The 15,803-nt window shown below is 42.2% G+C and overlaps 1 protein-coding gene across 1 annotated transcript in view; it reads left to right on the top strand.

Moving 5' to 3' along the window:
• The window catches only part of napgb (N-ethylmaleimide-sensitive factor attachment protein, gamma b), a 77,993-nt gene that overhangs the window by 12,824 nt on the left and 49,366 nt on the right, over positions 1-15,803 (top strand). The window contains exons 2-3 of the mRNA XM_068031238.1: positions 9,563-9,630; positions 15,488-15,572. Of these exons, the coding sequence (XP_067887339.1) occupies positions 9,563-9,630; positions 15,488-15,572 (153 nt within the window). The remainder of the gene's footprint in view (positions 1-9,562; positions 9,631-15,487; positions 15,573-15,803) is intronic.

Below are 15,803 nucleotides of genomic sequence, written 5' to 3'. Positions count from 1 at the left end.
GAAAGCTTCCAAAACAATTGTGAAGAAATGGGCAGACAAGCATGCCAAGATCTGAACATTTCAATCAGGGGATGAGATGTTCGTATTACTGCCTTTACAGGATGAACTGCTGAAGGCACAGTTCAGTGGTCCAGATAAAGTGATCAAAAGAATTGGTAAAGTAATTTATTTGATTGACACCTCAGATCGCCAGAAAAAGAATCGGCTGTGTCATATCAATATGTTGAAACAATATAATCGCTGGGAGGAGGGTAAGCAAGCACAGGTATGTCAGAGAGTAAGGACAGTGAAGGATGAAAGGGATAGTGAGGAGGAGGCACAAGGAGGCTTAGCCAATTCTCAAATTGCACTTCCTACTATTCAGTTAGCTCATACTGAATTGTTAGGGAGATTAGGCACTATGCTTTCATTTTTTTTTTGTTCATGCATGGGATGTGGGCTTCGATGGCTAGGACAGCATTTATTGCCCATCCCTAATTGCATTTGAGAAGGTGGTGGTGAGCCGCAGCCTTGAACCGCTGTAGTCCATGTGGAGTAGGTACACCCACAGTGCTGTTTGGAAGGGAGTTCCAGGATATTGACCCAGCGACAGTGAAGGAACGGCGATATAGTTCCAAGCCAGGATGGTGTGTAGCTTGGAGGGGAGCTTGCAGGTGGTTGTGTTCCCATACATCTACCTTCTTTGACCTTCTAGGTGGTAGAGGTCATGGGTTTGGAATGTGCTGTCAATGGAGTCTGGTGCATTGCTGCAGTGCATCTTGTAGATGGCACACACTGCTGCCACTATGCGTTGGTGGTGGAGGGAGTGAATGTTGAAGGTGGTGGATGGGGTGCCAATCAAGCGGACTGCTTTGTCCTGGATGATGTTGAGCTTCTTGAGTGTTGTTGGAGTTGCACTCATCCAGGCAAGTGGAGAGTATTCCATCACACTCCTGACTTGTGCCTTGCAGATGGTGGACAGGCTTTGTGGAGTCAGAAGGTGAGTTACTTGCCACAGGATTCCTAGCCTCTAACCTGCTCTTGTAGGCATGTATTTATATGGCTACTTCAGTTCAGGTTCTGGTCAATGGTAGCCCCCAGGATGTTGATAGTGGGGGATTCAGCGAGTGTAATGCCATTGAATGTCAAGGGGAGATGGTTAGATTCTCTTGTTTGAGATAATCTTTGCCTGGCATTTGTGTGGTGCAATTGTTAGTTGGAATGTTAATTGGTAGCACTGTTGCCTCTGAGTTAGAAGGTCATGGGTTAATGTTTAATTTCAGAACTTGAAAAAATAATCTCAGCTGGCGGTGCAGTACTGAGGAAGTGCTGCATTGTTGGAGGTGCTACCTTTCACAAAATCACAGGACAATTCCAGATGAGAAAGGCCTTTTGGCTTATTTTAATTCATCCACCCAGAGAGATGCTAATATCTTATTTGTTGCATCCAATTTTTAAATGATTTAGGATTCTTTACTGCTCTATATGGAAGTTTATTTTACATCTTGATCACTTTATGTGAAGTTGAATTTCCTGCTACCAGTAAAAGACTTGATTCTTGGAATACAGAGTAGAATCTCAAAATTTGCTGGTGACACCAAACTTGGAGATGTGGCAAACAGTGATGGTGATATGAACTGCCTGCAACAGGACATATATAGGCTCGCAGACTGGGCAGAGAGGTGGCAGATGGAATTTAATTCTGACAAATGTGAGGTGATACATTTTGGCAGAAGGAATGGGGAGAGACAATATATACAGTTCTAAAGAGTGTGCAGGAACAGCGGGACCTGGGGGTGCATGTGCTGCAATCTTTGAAGGTGGCAGGACATATGGACAGAGTGGTTAGTAAAGCATATGGGATCTTGGGATTCATAAATAGTGGCCTTGAATGCAAAAGCAGGGAGGTTATGTTGAACAAGTATAAAGCTCTGGTTAGGCCCCCAAGTGGAGTATTGCATTTAGTTCTGGTCACCACACTTTAGGAAGGATGTGAGTGAGGATCCTTGAGGGGGTACAGAGGAGATTTACCAGATTGGTTCCAGGGATGGAGGATTTCAGTTACAAAGTTAGAAAAGCTTTGTTTGTTTTCCTTGGAACAAAGATTTATTAGAAGTGTACAAGATCATGATGGGCTTAGGTAAGTTGGACAAGGAAAAGCTGTTCCCATTAACAAATGGTGCAAGGACTAGGGGACACAAATTGAAAGCTTTGGGAAAAGGATGCAGGGGGAACATGAGGAAGCACTTTTTTATGCAGAGTGGTAATGATCTAGAACTCGCTGCCCACAAGGGTGGTGGAACCGGAGACAATCACTGACTTCAAGAGAAAGTTGGATGGCCACTTGAGAGAAATAGACTTGCAGGGCTACGGGGATTGAACCAGGGAGCGGGACTGATAGCATAACTCCGTGGAGAGCTGGCATGGATGACTCCTTTGCCATAAATGACTCGATGACTCCAAACTAGTTTGAACCTATGCTCCCTAGTTCTTCATTTTAAATTATAGTAATATAATAATAGACCTGTAACAATTTTATATACCTCCTATAAGAGTACCTTTCAGACATCTCCTTCCCAGACTCAAATGTCCAAGGCTTTCCAGTCTTTCCTATTAGTTCCCCTCTTGGTTTAATATCATCTGCAAACTTGGCCAGTTTACCTTAAGTTTCTAAGTTTGATTTATGTATATTAGAGAAAATTGTGGTGCCAGCACTGAGTCCTGAGGTTCCAGCCCTCATCTCCAATATAACTCCTCTCTTGACTCCTCATTATTTGCTACACTTCAGCCAATTTCTTATTCATTTCCCGAGTTTATCCTCAACCTCAGTTTTGAGTTTAATTAATAAGCCTCTTGTATGGAATTTCATTGGATGCCTTTTGGAAGTTGAGGTGTATGACTGCTTAAGGCTTATTACAGTTAAATTGGATAATGATTTCCTTTCAGACGAAACTTAAACCATGCCTCAGTTTCTGTGTTCAGCAGGATGTAAAATAGTCCATGGCATTTTTCAAATAGCGTGGGGTTCTCTCTCTCTCTCTCCTGGCCAACCTACCTATTGCCGCCACAAAGAAAATCTCTGGTTATGCATCTCATTTGTTCCTTGTGGAACCTTGCTATGTGCAGGTGGCTGCTGTGCTTTCTTAAGGAACAAACGTGCCTGCACTTGAAAAAGCAATTGGTTGTAAAGTGCTGAGTCATGCTGAGGACTAAATAAAGTCCTATATAAATGCACGTTTATGTGCTAATTAAACATATAAACATACGAATTAGGAGCAGGAGTAGGCTACTTGGCTCCTCAAGCCTGCTCCGCCATTCAATAAGTTCATGGCTGAACTGATTACTCCATATTCCCGCCTAACCCTGATAACCTTTCACCCTCTTGCTTATCAAGAATCTATTCAGCTCTGCCTTAAAAATATTCAAAAGACTCTGTTTCTGCTGTCTTTTGAGGAAGAGCGTTCCAAAGACACACGACCCACTGAGAGAAAAAAATTCTCCTCATCTCCCTCTTAAATGGGCGACCCCTTATTTTTAAACAGTGATTCCTAGTTTTAGATTCTCCCACAAGGGAAAACATCCTTTCCACATCCACCCTGTCAAAACCCCTCAGGATCATATATGTTTCAATCAAATTGCCTCTTACTCTTCTAAATTCCAGCGGATACAAGCCTAGCCTGTCCAATCTTTCCTCATAAGACAGCCCGTCCATTCCAAGTATTCGTCTAGTAAACCTTCTCTGAACTGCTTCCAACACATTTACATCCTTAAATAAGGAGACCAGTACTGTACACAGTACTCCAGATGTGGTCTCACCAATGCCCTGTATAGCTGAAGCATAACCTCCCTACTTTTATGTTCAATTCCCTCGCAATAAACAATAACATTCTGTTAGCTTTCCTAATTATGTGCTGGACCTGCATATTAACCTTCTGCGATTCATGCACTAGGACACCTAGATCCCTCTGCATCTCAGAGCTCTCACCATTTAGATGATATGCTTTTATATTCTTCCTGCCAAAATGGACAATTTCACATTTTCCCACATTATACTCCATTTGTCAGATCTTTTCCCACTCACTTAACCTATCTATATCCCTTTGTAGCCTCCTTATGTCCTCTTCACAACTTACTTTCCTACCTATCTTTGTGTCATCAGCAAATTTAGCAACGATACATTCGGTCCCTTCATCGAAGTCATTTATATAAATTGTAAAAAGTAGCGACCTCAGCACAGATCCCTGTGGCACACCAGTCGTTACATCTTGCCAACCAGAAAATGACCCATTTATGCCTACTCTCTGTTTCTTGTTAGCTAGCCAATCTTCTATCCATGCCAAAATGTTACCCCCTAAACCATGAGCTTTTATTTTTTGCAATATCCTTTGTTGTGGCACCTTCTGGAAATCTAAATACAATACATCCACTGGTTCCCCTTCATCCACAGCACATGTAATTCCCTCAAAGAGCTCCAATAAATTGGTTAAACATGATTTCCCTTTCACAAAACCATGTTGACCCTGCCTGATTACCGTGAATTTTTCTAAGTGCCCTGCTATAACGTCTTTAATATTATCTTCTAACATTTTCCCTAAGACAGATGTTAAGCTAACTGGCCTGTAGTTTCCTGCTTTCTGTCTCCCTCCCTTTTTGAATAAAGGAGTTACATTTGCTATTTTCCAATCTAACGGAACCTTCCCCGAATTTAGGGAATTTTGGAAAATTAATACAACGCATCAGCTATCTCACTGGCCACTGCTTTTAAGACCCGAGGATAAAGTCCATCAGGACCCGGGGACTTGTCAGCCCGAAACTTCAACAATTTGTTCAGTACCACTTCCCTGGTGATTGTAATTTTCTTGAGTTCCTCCCTCCATTCCATTTCCTGACTTGCATCTAATTCTGGGATGCTACTTGTATCCTCTATAGTGAAGATTGATGCAATTCATCTGCCATCTCCTTATTATCCATTATTAATTTCCCAGACTCACTTTGTATAGGACCAACACTGTTAACACTTTAAAAAAAAAAATATCTATAGAAACTCTTACTATCTATATATTTCTGGCTAGCCTTCTCTCATACTGTAATTTTACCTTCCTTATCAATCTTTGTCATTCGTTGCTGTTTTTATATTCTGTCCAATCATCTGATCTGCCACCCATCTTTGCGTAAATATATGCTTTTTCTTTACGTTTGATACTATCTTTAACTTTTTTAGTTAACCACGGATAGCGGGTCCCCCCTTGGAATTTTTCGTTGTCGTTGGAATGTATCTATTCTGTATATTCTGAAATATCCCCTTAAATGTCTGCCACTACATCTCTATTGACCTATCCCTTAACCTAATTTGCCAGTTTACTTTAGCTAGCTCTACTTTCATGCCCTCATAATTGCCCTTATTTATGTTTAAAATACTAGTCTTGGACCCACTCTTCCTTCCCTCAAACTGAATCTAAAATTGAATCATATCATGATCGCTGCTACCTAGGGGTGCCTTAACAATGAGGTCATTGAGTAATCCTATCTCATTGCACAATACCAGGTCTAGTGTAGCTTCCTCTCTGGTTGGTTCCAGAACATACTGTTCCAAGAAATTATCACAAAAGCATTCTATGTACTCCTCATCTAGGCTACCTCTGCCCATCTGATTTTTCCAGTCTATATGTAGTTTAAAATCCTCCATGATTATCACCATACCTTTCTGACAAGCTGCCATTATTTCTTCCTTTATACCCCATCCTACAGTGTGGTTAATGTTAGGTGACCTGTACACCACTTCCACAAGTGACTTCTTGCCTTTATGATTGCTCACCTCGACCCAAACTACTTCTACATCCTGGTTTCCTGAACTTAAGTCATCTCTCTCTCTATTGCGTTAATACCATCATTAATTAACAGAGCCATCCCTCCACCTTTTCCTAGCTTCCTGTCCTTCCTAAATGCCATGTACCCTACAATATTCAGGTCCCAATCTATTCTGCAGCCATGTCTCTGTAATGGCTATCAGAGCTTGCTTATTTATTTCTATTTGCACTCTTAGTTCATCAGTTTTATTTGAATGCTACATGCATTCAGATACAGAGCCTTTAGTTTTGTCCTTTTATTATTTTTGTAACCTCTAGCCTTATCTGTTGATTTACTCTTAGATTTGTACACTCTGTCCCTTCCTGTCACAGTCTGTTTATCATTTCCCATATTATTACCTTTCTCTCTTGCCTTGTATTTACCATATCTTATCAAATTTGATCCATTGCTCCCACCATTCAGTTTAAAACCCTCTCTACTTCCCTAGTTATGCGGCTCGCTAGAACACCGGCCCCAGCACGGTTCAGGTTTAGACTATCCCGACAGTACAGCCACCACTTTCCCCAGTACTGGTGCCAGTGCCCCATGAACTGGAACCCACTTCTACCACGCCAGTCTTTGAGCCACACATTAATTTCTCTAATCTTATTTGCCCTATGCCGATTTGCACGTGGTTCACGTAATAATCCAGAGATTAATACCTTTGAGGTTCTGCTTCTTAATTTGGTGCTGAGCTCCTCATACTGACTAAACAGAACCTCTTTCTTTGTCCTGCCTATGTCGTTGGTACCTGCATGGACCACGATGACTGGATCCCCTCCTCCCACTGTAAGTTTCTCTCCAGCCCTGAACAGATGTCCTGAACCCTGGCATCGGGCAGGCATCGCAGCTGTCTGGACTTTCGCTTGTTGCTACAGAGAACAGTGTTAATCCCCCTAACTGTACTGTCCCCTACTACCACCTTTTTGCTTCCTCCACTTGAATGGCTTCCCGTACCGTGGTGCCATGGTCAGATTGCTCATCCAACCCGCAGCCACCACTGTCATCCAAACAAGCTGAAAAAACCTCAAACCTGTTGGATAATTGGAAAGCCGAGACTCTTGCCCTCTGGGTCCCCTTACCTGTCTCAGCTGCAGCCACACTCTCCTGTCCCTGACCAAATCAGAAGACCCTATCCTAAGGGGTGTGACCACCTCCTGGTACAGCATCCAGGTAGTTTTCCCCCTCCCTGATGTGTCACAGCGTCTGCAGCTCGGCCTCCAGTTCAATGACTCTGAGCCGAAGCTCTTCGAGCTGCAAACGTGTTTGCCCTGGATCACACTTGCATCCTGGAGCTTCCACGTGCTGAAGCCGTGACACATCACCTGTCCTTCCATTCTCAATGTGTTTCAATTAACTACTTAATTATTTTATTTTATTTTACTTTTTTATATATTTTATTCAGCTTACTACTAGTTCCTTTTCTATTTTAAACGTTAGGATTAGAATAGACCTTAGCCACTTACCAGATACTCACCAAACAGGTAACTTCTTCCCCAACCAATCACTGGATCGGATTGCCAAAAATTGGTAAATAGCTATTAAGCTAGTTGAGCAGTTTTCTTGCAGATGCTGATTTGTGATCTAACTATACTTCAGTTTTAGCACGTACTAATGCAGCCAAACTAGCAGAAACTTCATGGATTAAAGTTGAGTTCCTATGAGAGTTAATTTTTGTCTTTCTTTGAAAAAACAGCTTCTATTTTATATAGTGCTTTTTAATGTAAGGAAATGTCCCAAAGTGCTTCACTGGTCCAAAATTGACACCGTCAGGAAGAGAGAGGTGGAGAGATTTAGTGAGCGAACTTCACATCTTGGAGCCTATGTGGCTGAAAGCACAGCTGCCAGTGGGGGTTGGAGAAGAGGCCAGAGTGGAATTATAATTTAATATCCTGTCTGTGCACTGAAAGGTATTTCACTCCTACTCTATCATTGGTGGTTTGAACTTGTGGATTGGTGCTGATTCTTTGTCTGTAGTATTAGTGCTTTTGCACCAAAACTTGGTTGTCAGGACAGGATACTTCAGTTCATAATATTTTATAAATTGTTTAATGCAGAACAATAAAAACTCAGCTATCTGAAAAACTGCAGAACATGAAATTGTTATTAAAAATCAAGGTCCAAAACTTAAATTTTTATGCTTGAGTTTTCTTGTGGTGTTCTAGTAACTTGTCAGATATCAATCTTTTAATTTTAGTTTTTTTAAAAATTGTAACCGTTATGAAAGATGAAATTAAGTAAAGTTTTGGTGACTTCGTGCATCAAAGGTTGTTAATATAAAGGCAGTAAGACTAAATTAAGAACAAAGTTGGTCATGACTATAGGAACTGGCACATTACCAAAGCTTTCAAACCATGGAATGATGCAGCGCAGAGAGAAGCCATTCAGCTCATCATGCCTGTGGTAGAGCAATCCAATTAATCCCACTCCCTAAGTCTTTCCCCATAGGCCTGTAAATTTTTCCCTTCCAGTATTCTCTTTTGAATGTTAATGTTTGGATCTGCTTCCACCACCCTCTCAGGCAGTGCATTCCAGATCACTCGTTGTGTAAAAACAAAAAAAAATGTTCCTCATATCGCCTCTTTTGCCAATCACCTTAAATCTATGTCTTCTGGTTACTGACCCTTCTGCCGCTGGAAATGGTTTCTCCTTATTTACTTTATCAAAGTCATTCAAACTTTTGAACACCTTTTTCAAATCTCCTCTTGACCTTCTCTGCTTTAAAGTGAACAACCCTAGCTTCTCTAGTTTTTCCACACAACTGAAGCCCCTCATGCCCGGTAACATTCTAGTGAATCTCTCCTGTGCCCTCTCTAAGGCCTTGACATCCTGCATAAGGGGTGGTGCCCGGAAATGAACATAATACTGCACCTGAGGCCTAACCAGTATTTTATTAAGGTTTAGCATAACTTGCTTGCTTTTGTATTTTATTTCTCTATTAATAAGGTTAAGGATTCCATATGCTTTTTACCAGCCTTCTCAACTTATCCTGCCGCCTTCAAAGATTTGTGAACATGCACCCCCTTTAAAATTGAACCATTTAGTTCATATTGTCTCTCCTCATTATTCCTACCAAAACATAAGCTCTCAGTTGTCAAATTTCATCTGCCATATTTCAACCCAATTCACCAGTCTGTCTATGCTCTCCTGAAGTCTGTTACTATCCATCTGATTGTATACTATATTTCCAAGTTCATATCACCTGCTAACTTTGAAATTATGCCTCGTATACCCAAGTCCAGATCATTAATATAGAGTCATAGAGAGATACAGCACCGAAACAGGCCCTTCGGCCCACTGAGTCCGTGCCGACCATCAACCACCCATTTATACTAATCCTACATTAATCCCATTTTCCCTCTCACATCCCCACCTTCCCTCAATTCTCCTACCACCTACCTACACTAGGGGCAATTTACAATGGCCAATTTACCGATCAACCCACAAGCCTTTGGCATGTGGGAGGAAACCGGAGCACCCGGAGGAAACCCATGCGGTCACAGGGAGAACTTGCAAACTCCACACAGGCAGTACCCAGAACCAAACCCGGGTCGCTGGAGCTGTGAGGCTGCGGTGCTAACCACTGTGCCACCCTACATGTATCAAAAAAAATCAGTATTTTACTACAATTCTAACTTCAGTCTGCTGTAAACCTGTTGTAACTGTGCAAATATGTGAATGCACTATTAAAGTACATGGAATAAGATTCACATGATTGATCCTGTTTTCTTTTCAGTCTGAAAACAGGCTTTCTAAAGTGGAAACCTGATTATGACAGTGCAGCATCCGAATATGCAAAGGCAGGTAAGAGATATAAAATCTTAACATCTGAAGTTACTTTGTGGAGTTTCAATCACACAATTCAATTTGGTCTCATTCTAAAACATAGCTGTTTCCTCTGTAGTGCGTTACTTATACTGAACACTACAAGTTTTGATTATGCAATAAAAGCTGCACATTATGTTAATTCATAGCAATAAGCCTATGTAAATCTATAAGGCTGACTTTTCAGGTATTATGTTAAGATTTTGGAATTGGAATATCGATAACTTGGCATTCTTTTGAACCATTCTATTTTAACAATAATTGGAAAAACCTTTGTTAAACCAACTATTGAACATTTTGATAAAGCAAAGTAATAGTTTGCAACCCCCTCCCCCCACCCCTTTCGCTTCCCACCATTCACTTAGTTTATTTTTTTAATTCATTGAAGGGATGTGAGCATTGCTGGAGAGGTCAGCATGTGTTTCCATCCCTGATTGTCCTTGAGAAGGTGGTGATGAGCCACCTTCTTGAACCGCTGAAGTCCGTGTGGTGTAGGTGCACCCACAGTGCTATTAGGAAGGGAGTTCCAGGTTTTTGACTCAGTGACAGTGAAGGATGAGCGATTATAGTTCCAAGTCAGGATAGTGTGTAACTTGCTAGTGTTGCTCCCATGTGTCTGCCGCCCTTGTCATTCTAGGTAGTAGAGGTTGTGGGTGCTGTCGTGTAGATGGTACACACTGCTGCTACTGTGTGCCAGTGGTAAAGGGAGTGAATGTTTAATGTGGTGCATGGGGTACCAATGGAGCAGGCTCCTTTGTCCTAGATGCTGTCAAGCCTCTTCATTGTTGTTTGAGTGCTGCATTCATCCAAGAAAGTGGAGAGTATTCCATCTCATTCCTAACTTGTGCCTTATAGATGGTGAACAGGCATTGGGGAATCAGGAGGTGAGTTAATTGCTGGAGAATTCCTAACCTCTGACTTGCTCTTATAGCCACAGTATATTGGCGGTTCATTTAAGTTTCTGGTCAATGGTACCCCCAGGGTGTTGGTGGGGCAGACAGCAGTGGTAATGCAGATACTGTCAAGGCGAGATGGTTGGATTCTCTCTTGGAGATGGTCATTGCCTGGCATTTGTGTGGCACGAATGTTACTTGCCATTTGTCAGCCCAAGCCTGAATGTTGTCTGAGGCCGGGAGTTTACATCTGTCCCCCAAAGAGTGGGTAGGATGTGGGGGTGCGGGGGCGCGTAAAATGTATTGGGAGGCTCGGGGTGCCCTTCCCGACCGGCTCCAGCCTCCGCTGCCATTTTATGTGGGGCAGCGGCGAAAACAGGCCCACCTGCCCGCCCCTGGCCAATCAAGGCCCATAAGTGGTCAGTTAAGGCTTCCTCCCGCCACCGCAGGGATTTTACACTTGGCAGTCGGGCGGCCCAGGCCTGAGAAAAGCCGCCTGACAAAAGCAGGTGGCTTTCTGACGGCCTGGGAAGAGGCCCTCATGATCAGGCACCCTGTGCCCGACGGAGGGCTGCCCCCGATGCCCCAACCACCCTCAATATGCACCCTGTCCCCCAACCGGCACCCGATTAGTCACTCCCAGCAACGCCCCAAAAATTTACCTTTTCCTGTGGCCGTCCTTTCTCTTGTTTTCAAAGCTGGGTTGCAGTCCCAGCCGTGGCCACCGCTGCTGGACTAAGAACTGCTGGCCCACTGATTGGCCGGCAGCTCTGTTAGGCGGGACTTCCAGCCTCAATGAGGTGTAAGTCCCGCCTCAGACCAATTAAAGGCCTGGGGATCTCGAAATGCGGATTGGATCCCCAGGCCAGGCGGAGGCAGGTTCGCCACCGACTTTTCAGTCGTTGAATGGCTCCCGTCTGTCGAGGGTAAAATTCAGCCCAGGGTCTTACTGCAAGTGTGCACAGACCGCTTCAGTATCTAAGGAGTTGTGAATGATGCTGAACACTGAAATCATCAGTGAAGATTGCCACTTCTGACCTTATGGTAGAGGGAAGAGCATTGATGAAGCGACTGAAGATGGTTATCCCTAAAACACTACTCTGAGGAACTTCTGCAGCGATGTCCTTGATCTGACATGATTGGTATCCCAACAACCACAGCCGTCCTCCTTTGTGCTAGGTATGGCTCTGGCCACTGGAGAATGTTCCCCCTGATTCCCATTGACTTCAATTTTTCTAGGGCTCCTTGATGCAACACTCAGCCAAATGCTTCCTTGATGTCAGCTGCTTTGTCCATGTTTGGCTGTAATGAAGTTTGGAGCTGAGTGGCTCTGGCAGAACCCAAACTGAGCATCGGTGAGCAGGTTATTGTTGAGTAAGTGCCACTTGGTAGCACTGTCAGCGACACCTTCCATCAGTTTGCTGATGATTGAGGGTAGACTGATGGGGCGGGAATTGGCTGGATTGGATTTGTCCTGCTTTTTGTGGACAGAACATACCTGAGCAATTTTCCCATTGTCTGGTCGATACTGGTGTTGTAACTGTACTGGAATACTTTGGCTAGGGGTGCATATACTGCTCATGCTGAACAATTGTTTGTGAATTGGTTAATTTTTTTAAAACATAATTCTGCCATGAATAGCGGTGAGTTATTCAAATATGTATGGAAGGAATCCAGTACCTCAAAGACACGTTTTTGTCATGAGAATTACATTAATTAAAGTTGTGGAAAAAAATCCCCTTTCGCATTGTTCTGGCAGTGATTTCAAGATAAATCTCAGTTTGCTGCTTCATGTTATGTACATGGCTGAGGAGTCTGAAAGTAGAGTAACAATATCGTTATGATCCCCATGGTGATCACAAACCAAAAGAATCCAATCTACTGACTGACCCCAATTTAGAAAATAAAACAAACAAGATTTTACTTTACCAATTTTTCTTTAACACTCAAACCAAAACCAACACAAATTATACATGAATTAACAGTTAAATCACAGTCGAAGGTTATACGTTAATTATCAGATGCAACAAAGGTAGATCTCACGGATCTGCTGAACAATCCTCTCAGTAAAGATGGCACCAGTTAAGTCCACAAAATCCTTCAGATCTCTGAAATCTTTAGGTAGATCTCCGAATCCTGTCTTCCAAGATGCAGACACAGATGTGATGCCTTCTCATCGATGGCAAGCGTTGCAATCTTCCCTTCAACATTTCGATCTTGTCACCTCTCAACGCCCTCAGCCCTGCTCATGACAGTCTTGATGACATGGTTTCACTAGTATCTCTTTGAGGCACCGAAAACAGCTGTAGCACCTCATATTTGCCAAGGGTTATCACCCAGAAAACAGGTTTCAATCACAGCAGCTTGTCTTTTTATAAAAACAATGGCTTGCTCCTTGCTTCAACACTACAGTGTAATCTGAGCTTGGAGTAGCTCTGGTCACATACCTGATCATATGACTTTACCTGGTTCCATCCAGTTCTGATTTCCCCAGAAGTCACGGTTTCATTTTCCAGTAACAGACTGTCTCAGAAAAAATAAAAGCTTTGAATCCAAAGTCAGTGCACATAGCAGTACATTCAACAGGTCAAGTGTTCAGATAGCAGTCTGCACACATGGACTCCACCATAATATGTTTTAAGGAGGGTGATTTAAGGAAAATGTTTTTACTTCATGGATTTTTCATTTCAGAACAGTAAATTGGGTTTCAGCTTTCCCATAAAGTTTGTTTTAGATTTTCCACTCATGTTATGCTGGCTCCCCAGCATAAATTAAATGAATCTAAACTGCACTTCCTTCAGGAACCATGCTGTTGGGTCCCGGTCTCCAGAGCTTTTCCGTATTTCCCTTCAGAAATGACGGGGGTGACAGTATGTTTGTTCATCTATGAATGTGCGTATTGTGATGGTATGCAAATGATAGAAAATACATTGGACTGTATAAATCTGTCATATATGCCATAACAACATTCAACAAAGGAGTACTGTCTCATCCTTTGAGTCTAGTGCTGCTGTACTCAGCAAAAGGGATTTAAAAGTTTAAGGGCCAAAAACCCTAAGGTGCGTCTTTTGAAAATGTTTTAAATGGTGCATTTTTAAATATTTCAGCCATAAGCTGCCACTCCTGCAGATTCCCCAGCAGAATCTGGGAGCTTGTTTGAAATCAGTAAAGTGGTGTGGCCTGACCCTGGAAGATTGGCTGGCATCAAGGTTGCGTTCTTGTGCCAGTTCTGCAATTTCATTTTTTTAGTTGAAATTCTTGCCCTATTGAAGATGCCTCGGCAGGATTTTACACTAGCAGGGCATCCAGGTTACTGTGATGCATGTTCTGAAGGACAATATAAATCGTCATTTAGAAAGGCAGGGATTAATCAAGGACAGTTAGAATGAATTTGTTAAGGGAAGGTCATGTCTGACTAACCTGATTGACTTTTTTTTAAGGAGGTAATGTGGAAGGTTGATGAAGGTAACATGTTTAATATACTCTTCATGGATCTTAGCAAGACTTTTGACAAGGTCCCACGTAGCAGACTGGTCAGAAAAGTAAGAGGCCATGGGATCCAAGGGAAAATGACAAGTTGGATCCAGATTGGCTCAGTGTCAGGAAGCAAAGGCTTATGGTCGGGTGTTTTTGTGTTTGGAAGTCTGTGGGGTTTTGCAGGTCCTTTGCTTTTTGTGGTATTTATCAATGATTTAGACTTAAAGGTGGAGGTCACGATTAATAAGTTAGCACATGATACAAAAATTGATCGTGTGGTTGATATTGAGAAAGACTGTAGAAAGATATCGATGTACAGGCCTGTTAGGCAGAAAAGTGGCAAATGGAATTAAATCCGGAGAATGTGAGCTTATGCACTTGCGGAGGGCAAACGAGGCAAGGAAATAACTTTAAATGGTAGGTTACTGAGAAGTATGGATGAGCAGAGGGACCACATGTTCAAAGATCCCTGAAGATAGCAGGATAGGTAGGTAAGTTAAGAAGGCATATGGGATATTTTCCTCTATTGGCCAAGGCATAGAATATAAGAGCAGGGAGATTATGCCAGAACTGTATAAAACTATAGTTAGACCACAGCTAGAGTACTGCATACAGTTCTGGTCACCACATTATAAGAAGGATGCGATCGCACGAGAGAGTACAGAGGAGATTTACAAGGGTGTTGCCAGGAATGGACAATTTTAGCTATGAGGCAAGATGGATAGGCTGGGGTTTTTGGAACAGAGGAGGCTGAGGTGTGCAAAATTATGAGGGGCCTAGATAGAGTGGATAGGAAGGTCCTATTTCCCATAAGCAGAGAGATCGATAACCAGGCATCGATTTAAAGTAAAAGCAAAATACTGCAGATGCTGGAAATCTGAAATAAAAACAAAGAGTGCTGGAAACACTCAGCAGGTCTGGCAGCATCTGTGGGGAGAGAAGCAGAGTTAACGTTTCAGGTCAGTGACTTTTCATTTGATAGATTTAAAATAATTGGCAGAAGGATTGGAGGGGAGTTGAGAATTTCTTTCCACCCAGAGGATGGTGGGAGCCTGAAAGTGGGGTACAGGCAGAAATCCTTATTGCGTTTAAAAATACCTGGATAAAAACTTGAAGTGCTGTAACCTACAGGGCTACGGATCAAAAGCTGGAAAGTTCATTTATGGCTGGCACAGATGCAATGGACCGAATGGCCTACATTCATGCCATAAATTTTCTGTTTCCATGTTGTCGGTAGAGTAATTGATCAGATGAAAATTGCTACTGTATAACTTTTTGTTCGTTCATACCTCTTCTCCACAAGGCACTAGAATAAAGTTGACTATTTCCATCATTTTTTGTCTTTATTTCAGATTTCCAGCATCTGCTGTATTTTGCTCTTGTAGAATAAGGCTGTTTCCTTTTAATTATAATGGGTTATATAATTTCTTAATATATAAATTCACTTGTATTCTGTTTCTTTATAGCTGTTGCATTTAAAAATGCGAAACAATATGACCAAGCAAAAGATGCCTACCTAAGAGAAGCCGAATCACATCAAAACAATAGAGCGTATCCTTTTATTATGTTGAAAATGACCAATTGCTTGCAGGAAACCCTTTGCTTGGTTTTATATAGTGATATTTTAAAACTAGCAGAGAACCGTAAAACATTTGCAGTTAAATTAGTATCTTTATTGCAACAGTACTTCTTTAAATCACCATACCATGCCATTCCTTTCATCCCTCTTATATCATTCCCATCCCATCCCCTATTCCACCCATTCTTCCTATTGTTACGACC

Source organism: Heterodontus francisci, chromosome 5 (genome assembly GCF_036365525.1).
Source record: "Heterodontus francisci isolate sHetFra1 chromosome 5, sHetFra1.hap1, whole genome shotgun sequence".
In the NCBI taxonomy this organism is placed as follows: Eukaryota; Metazoa; Chordata; class Chondrichthyes; order Heterodontiformes; family Heterodontidae; genus Heterodontus; species Heterodontus francisci.
Note: the sequence above shows the minus strand (reverse complement) of the source record. Positions and strands in the feature narration are given on the sequence as shown.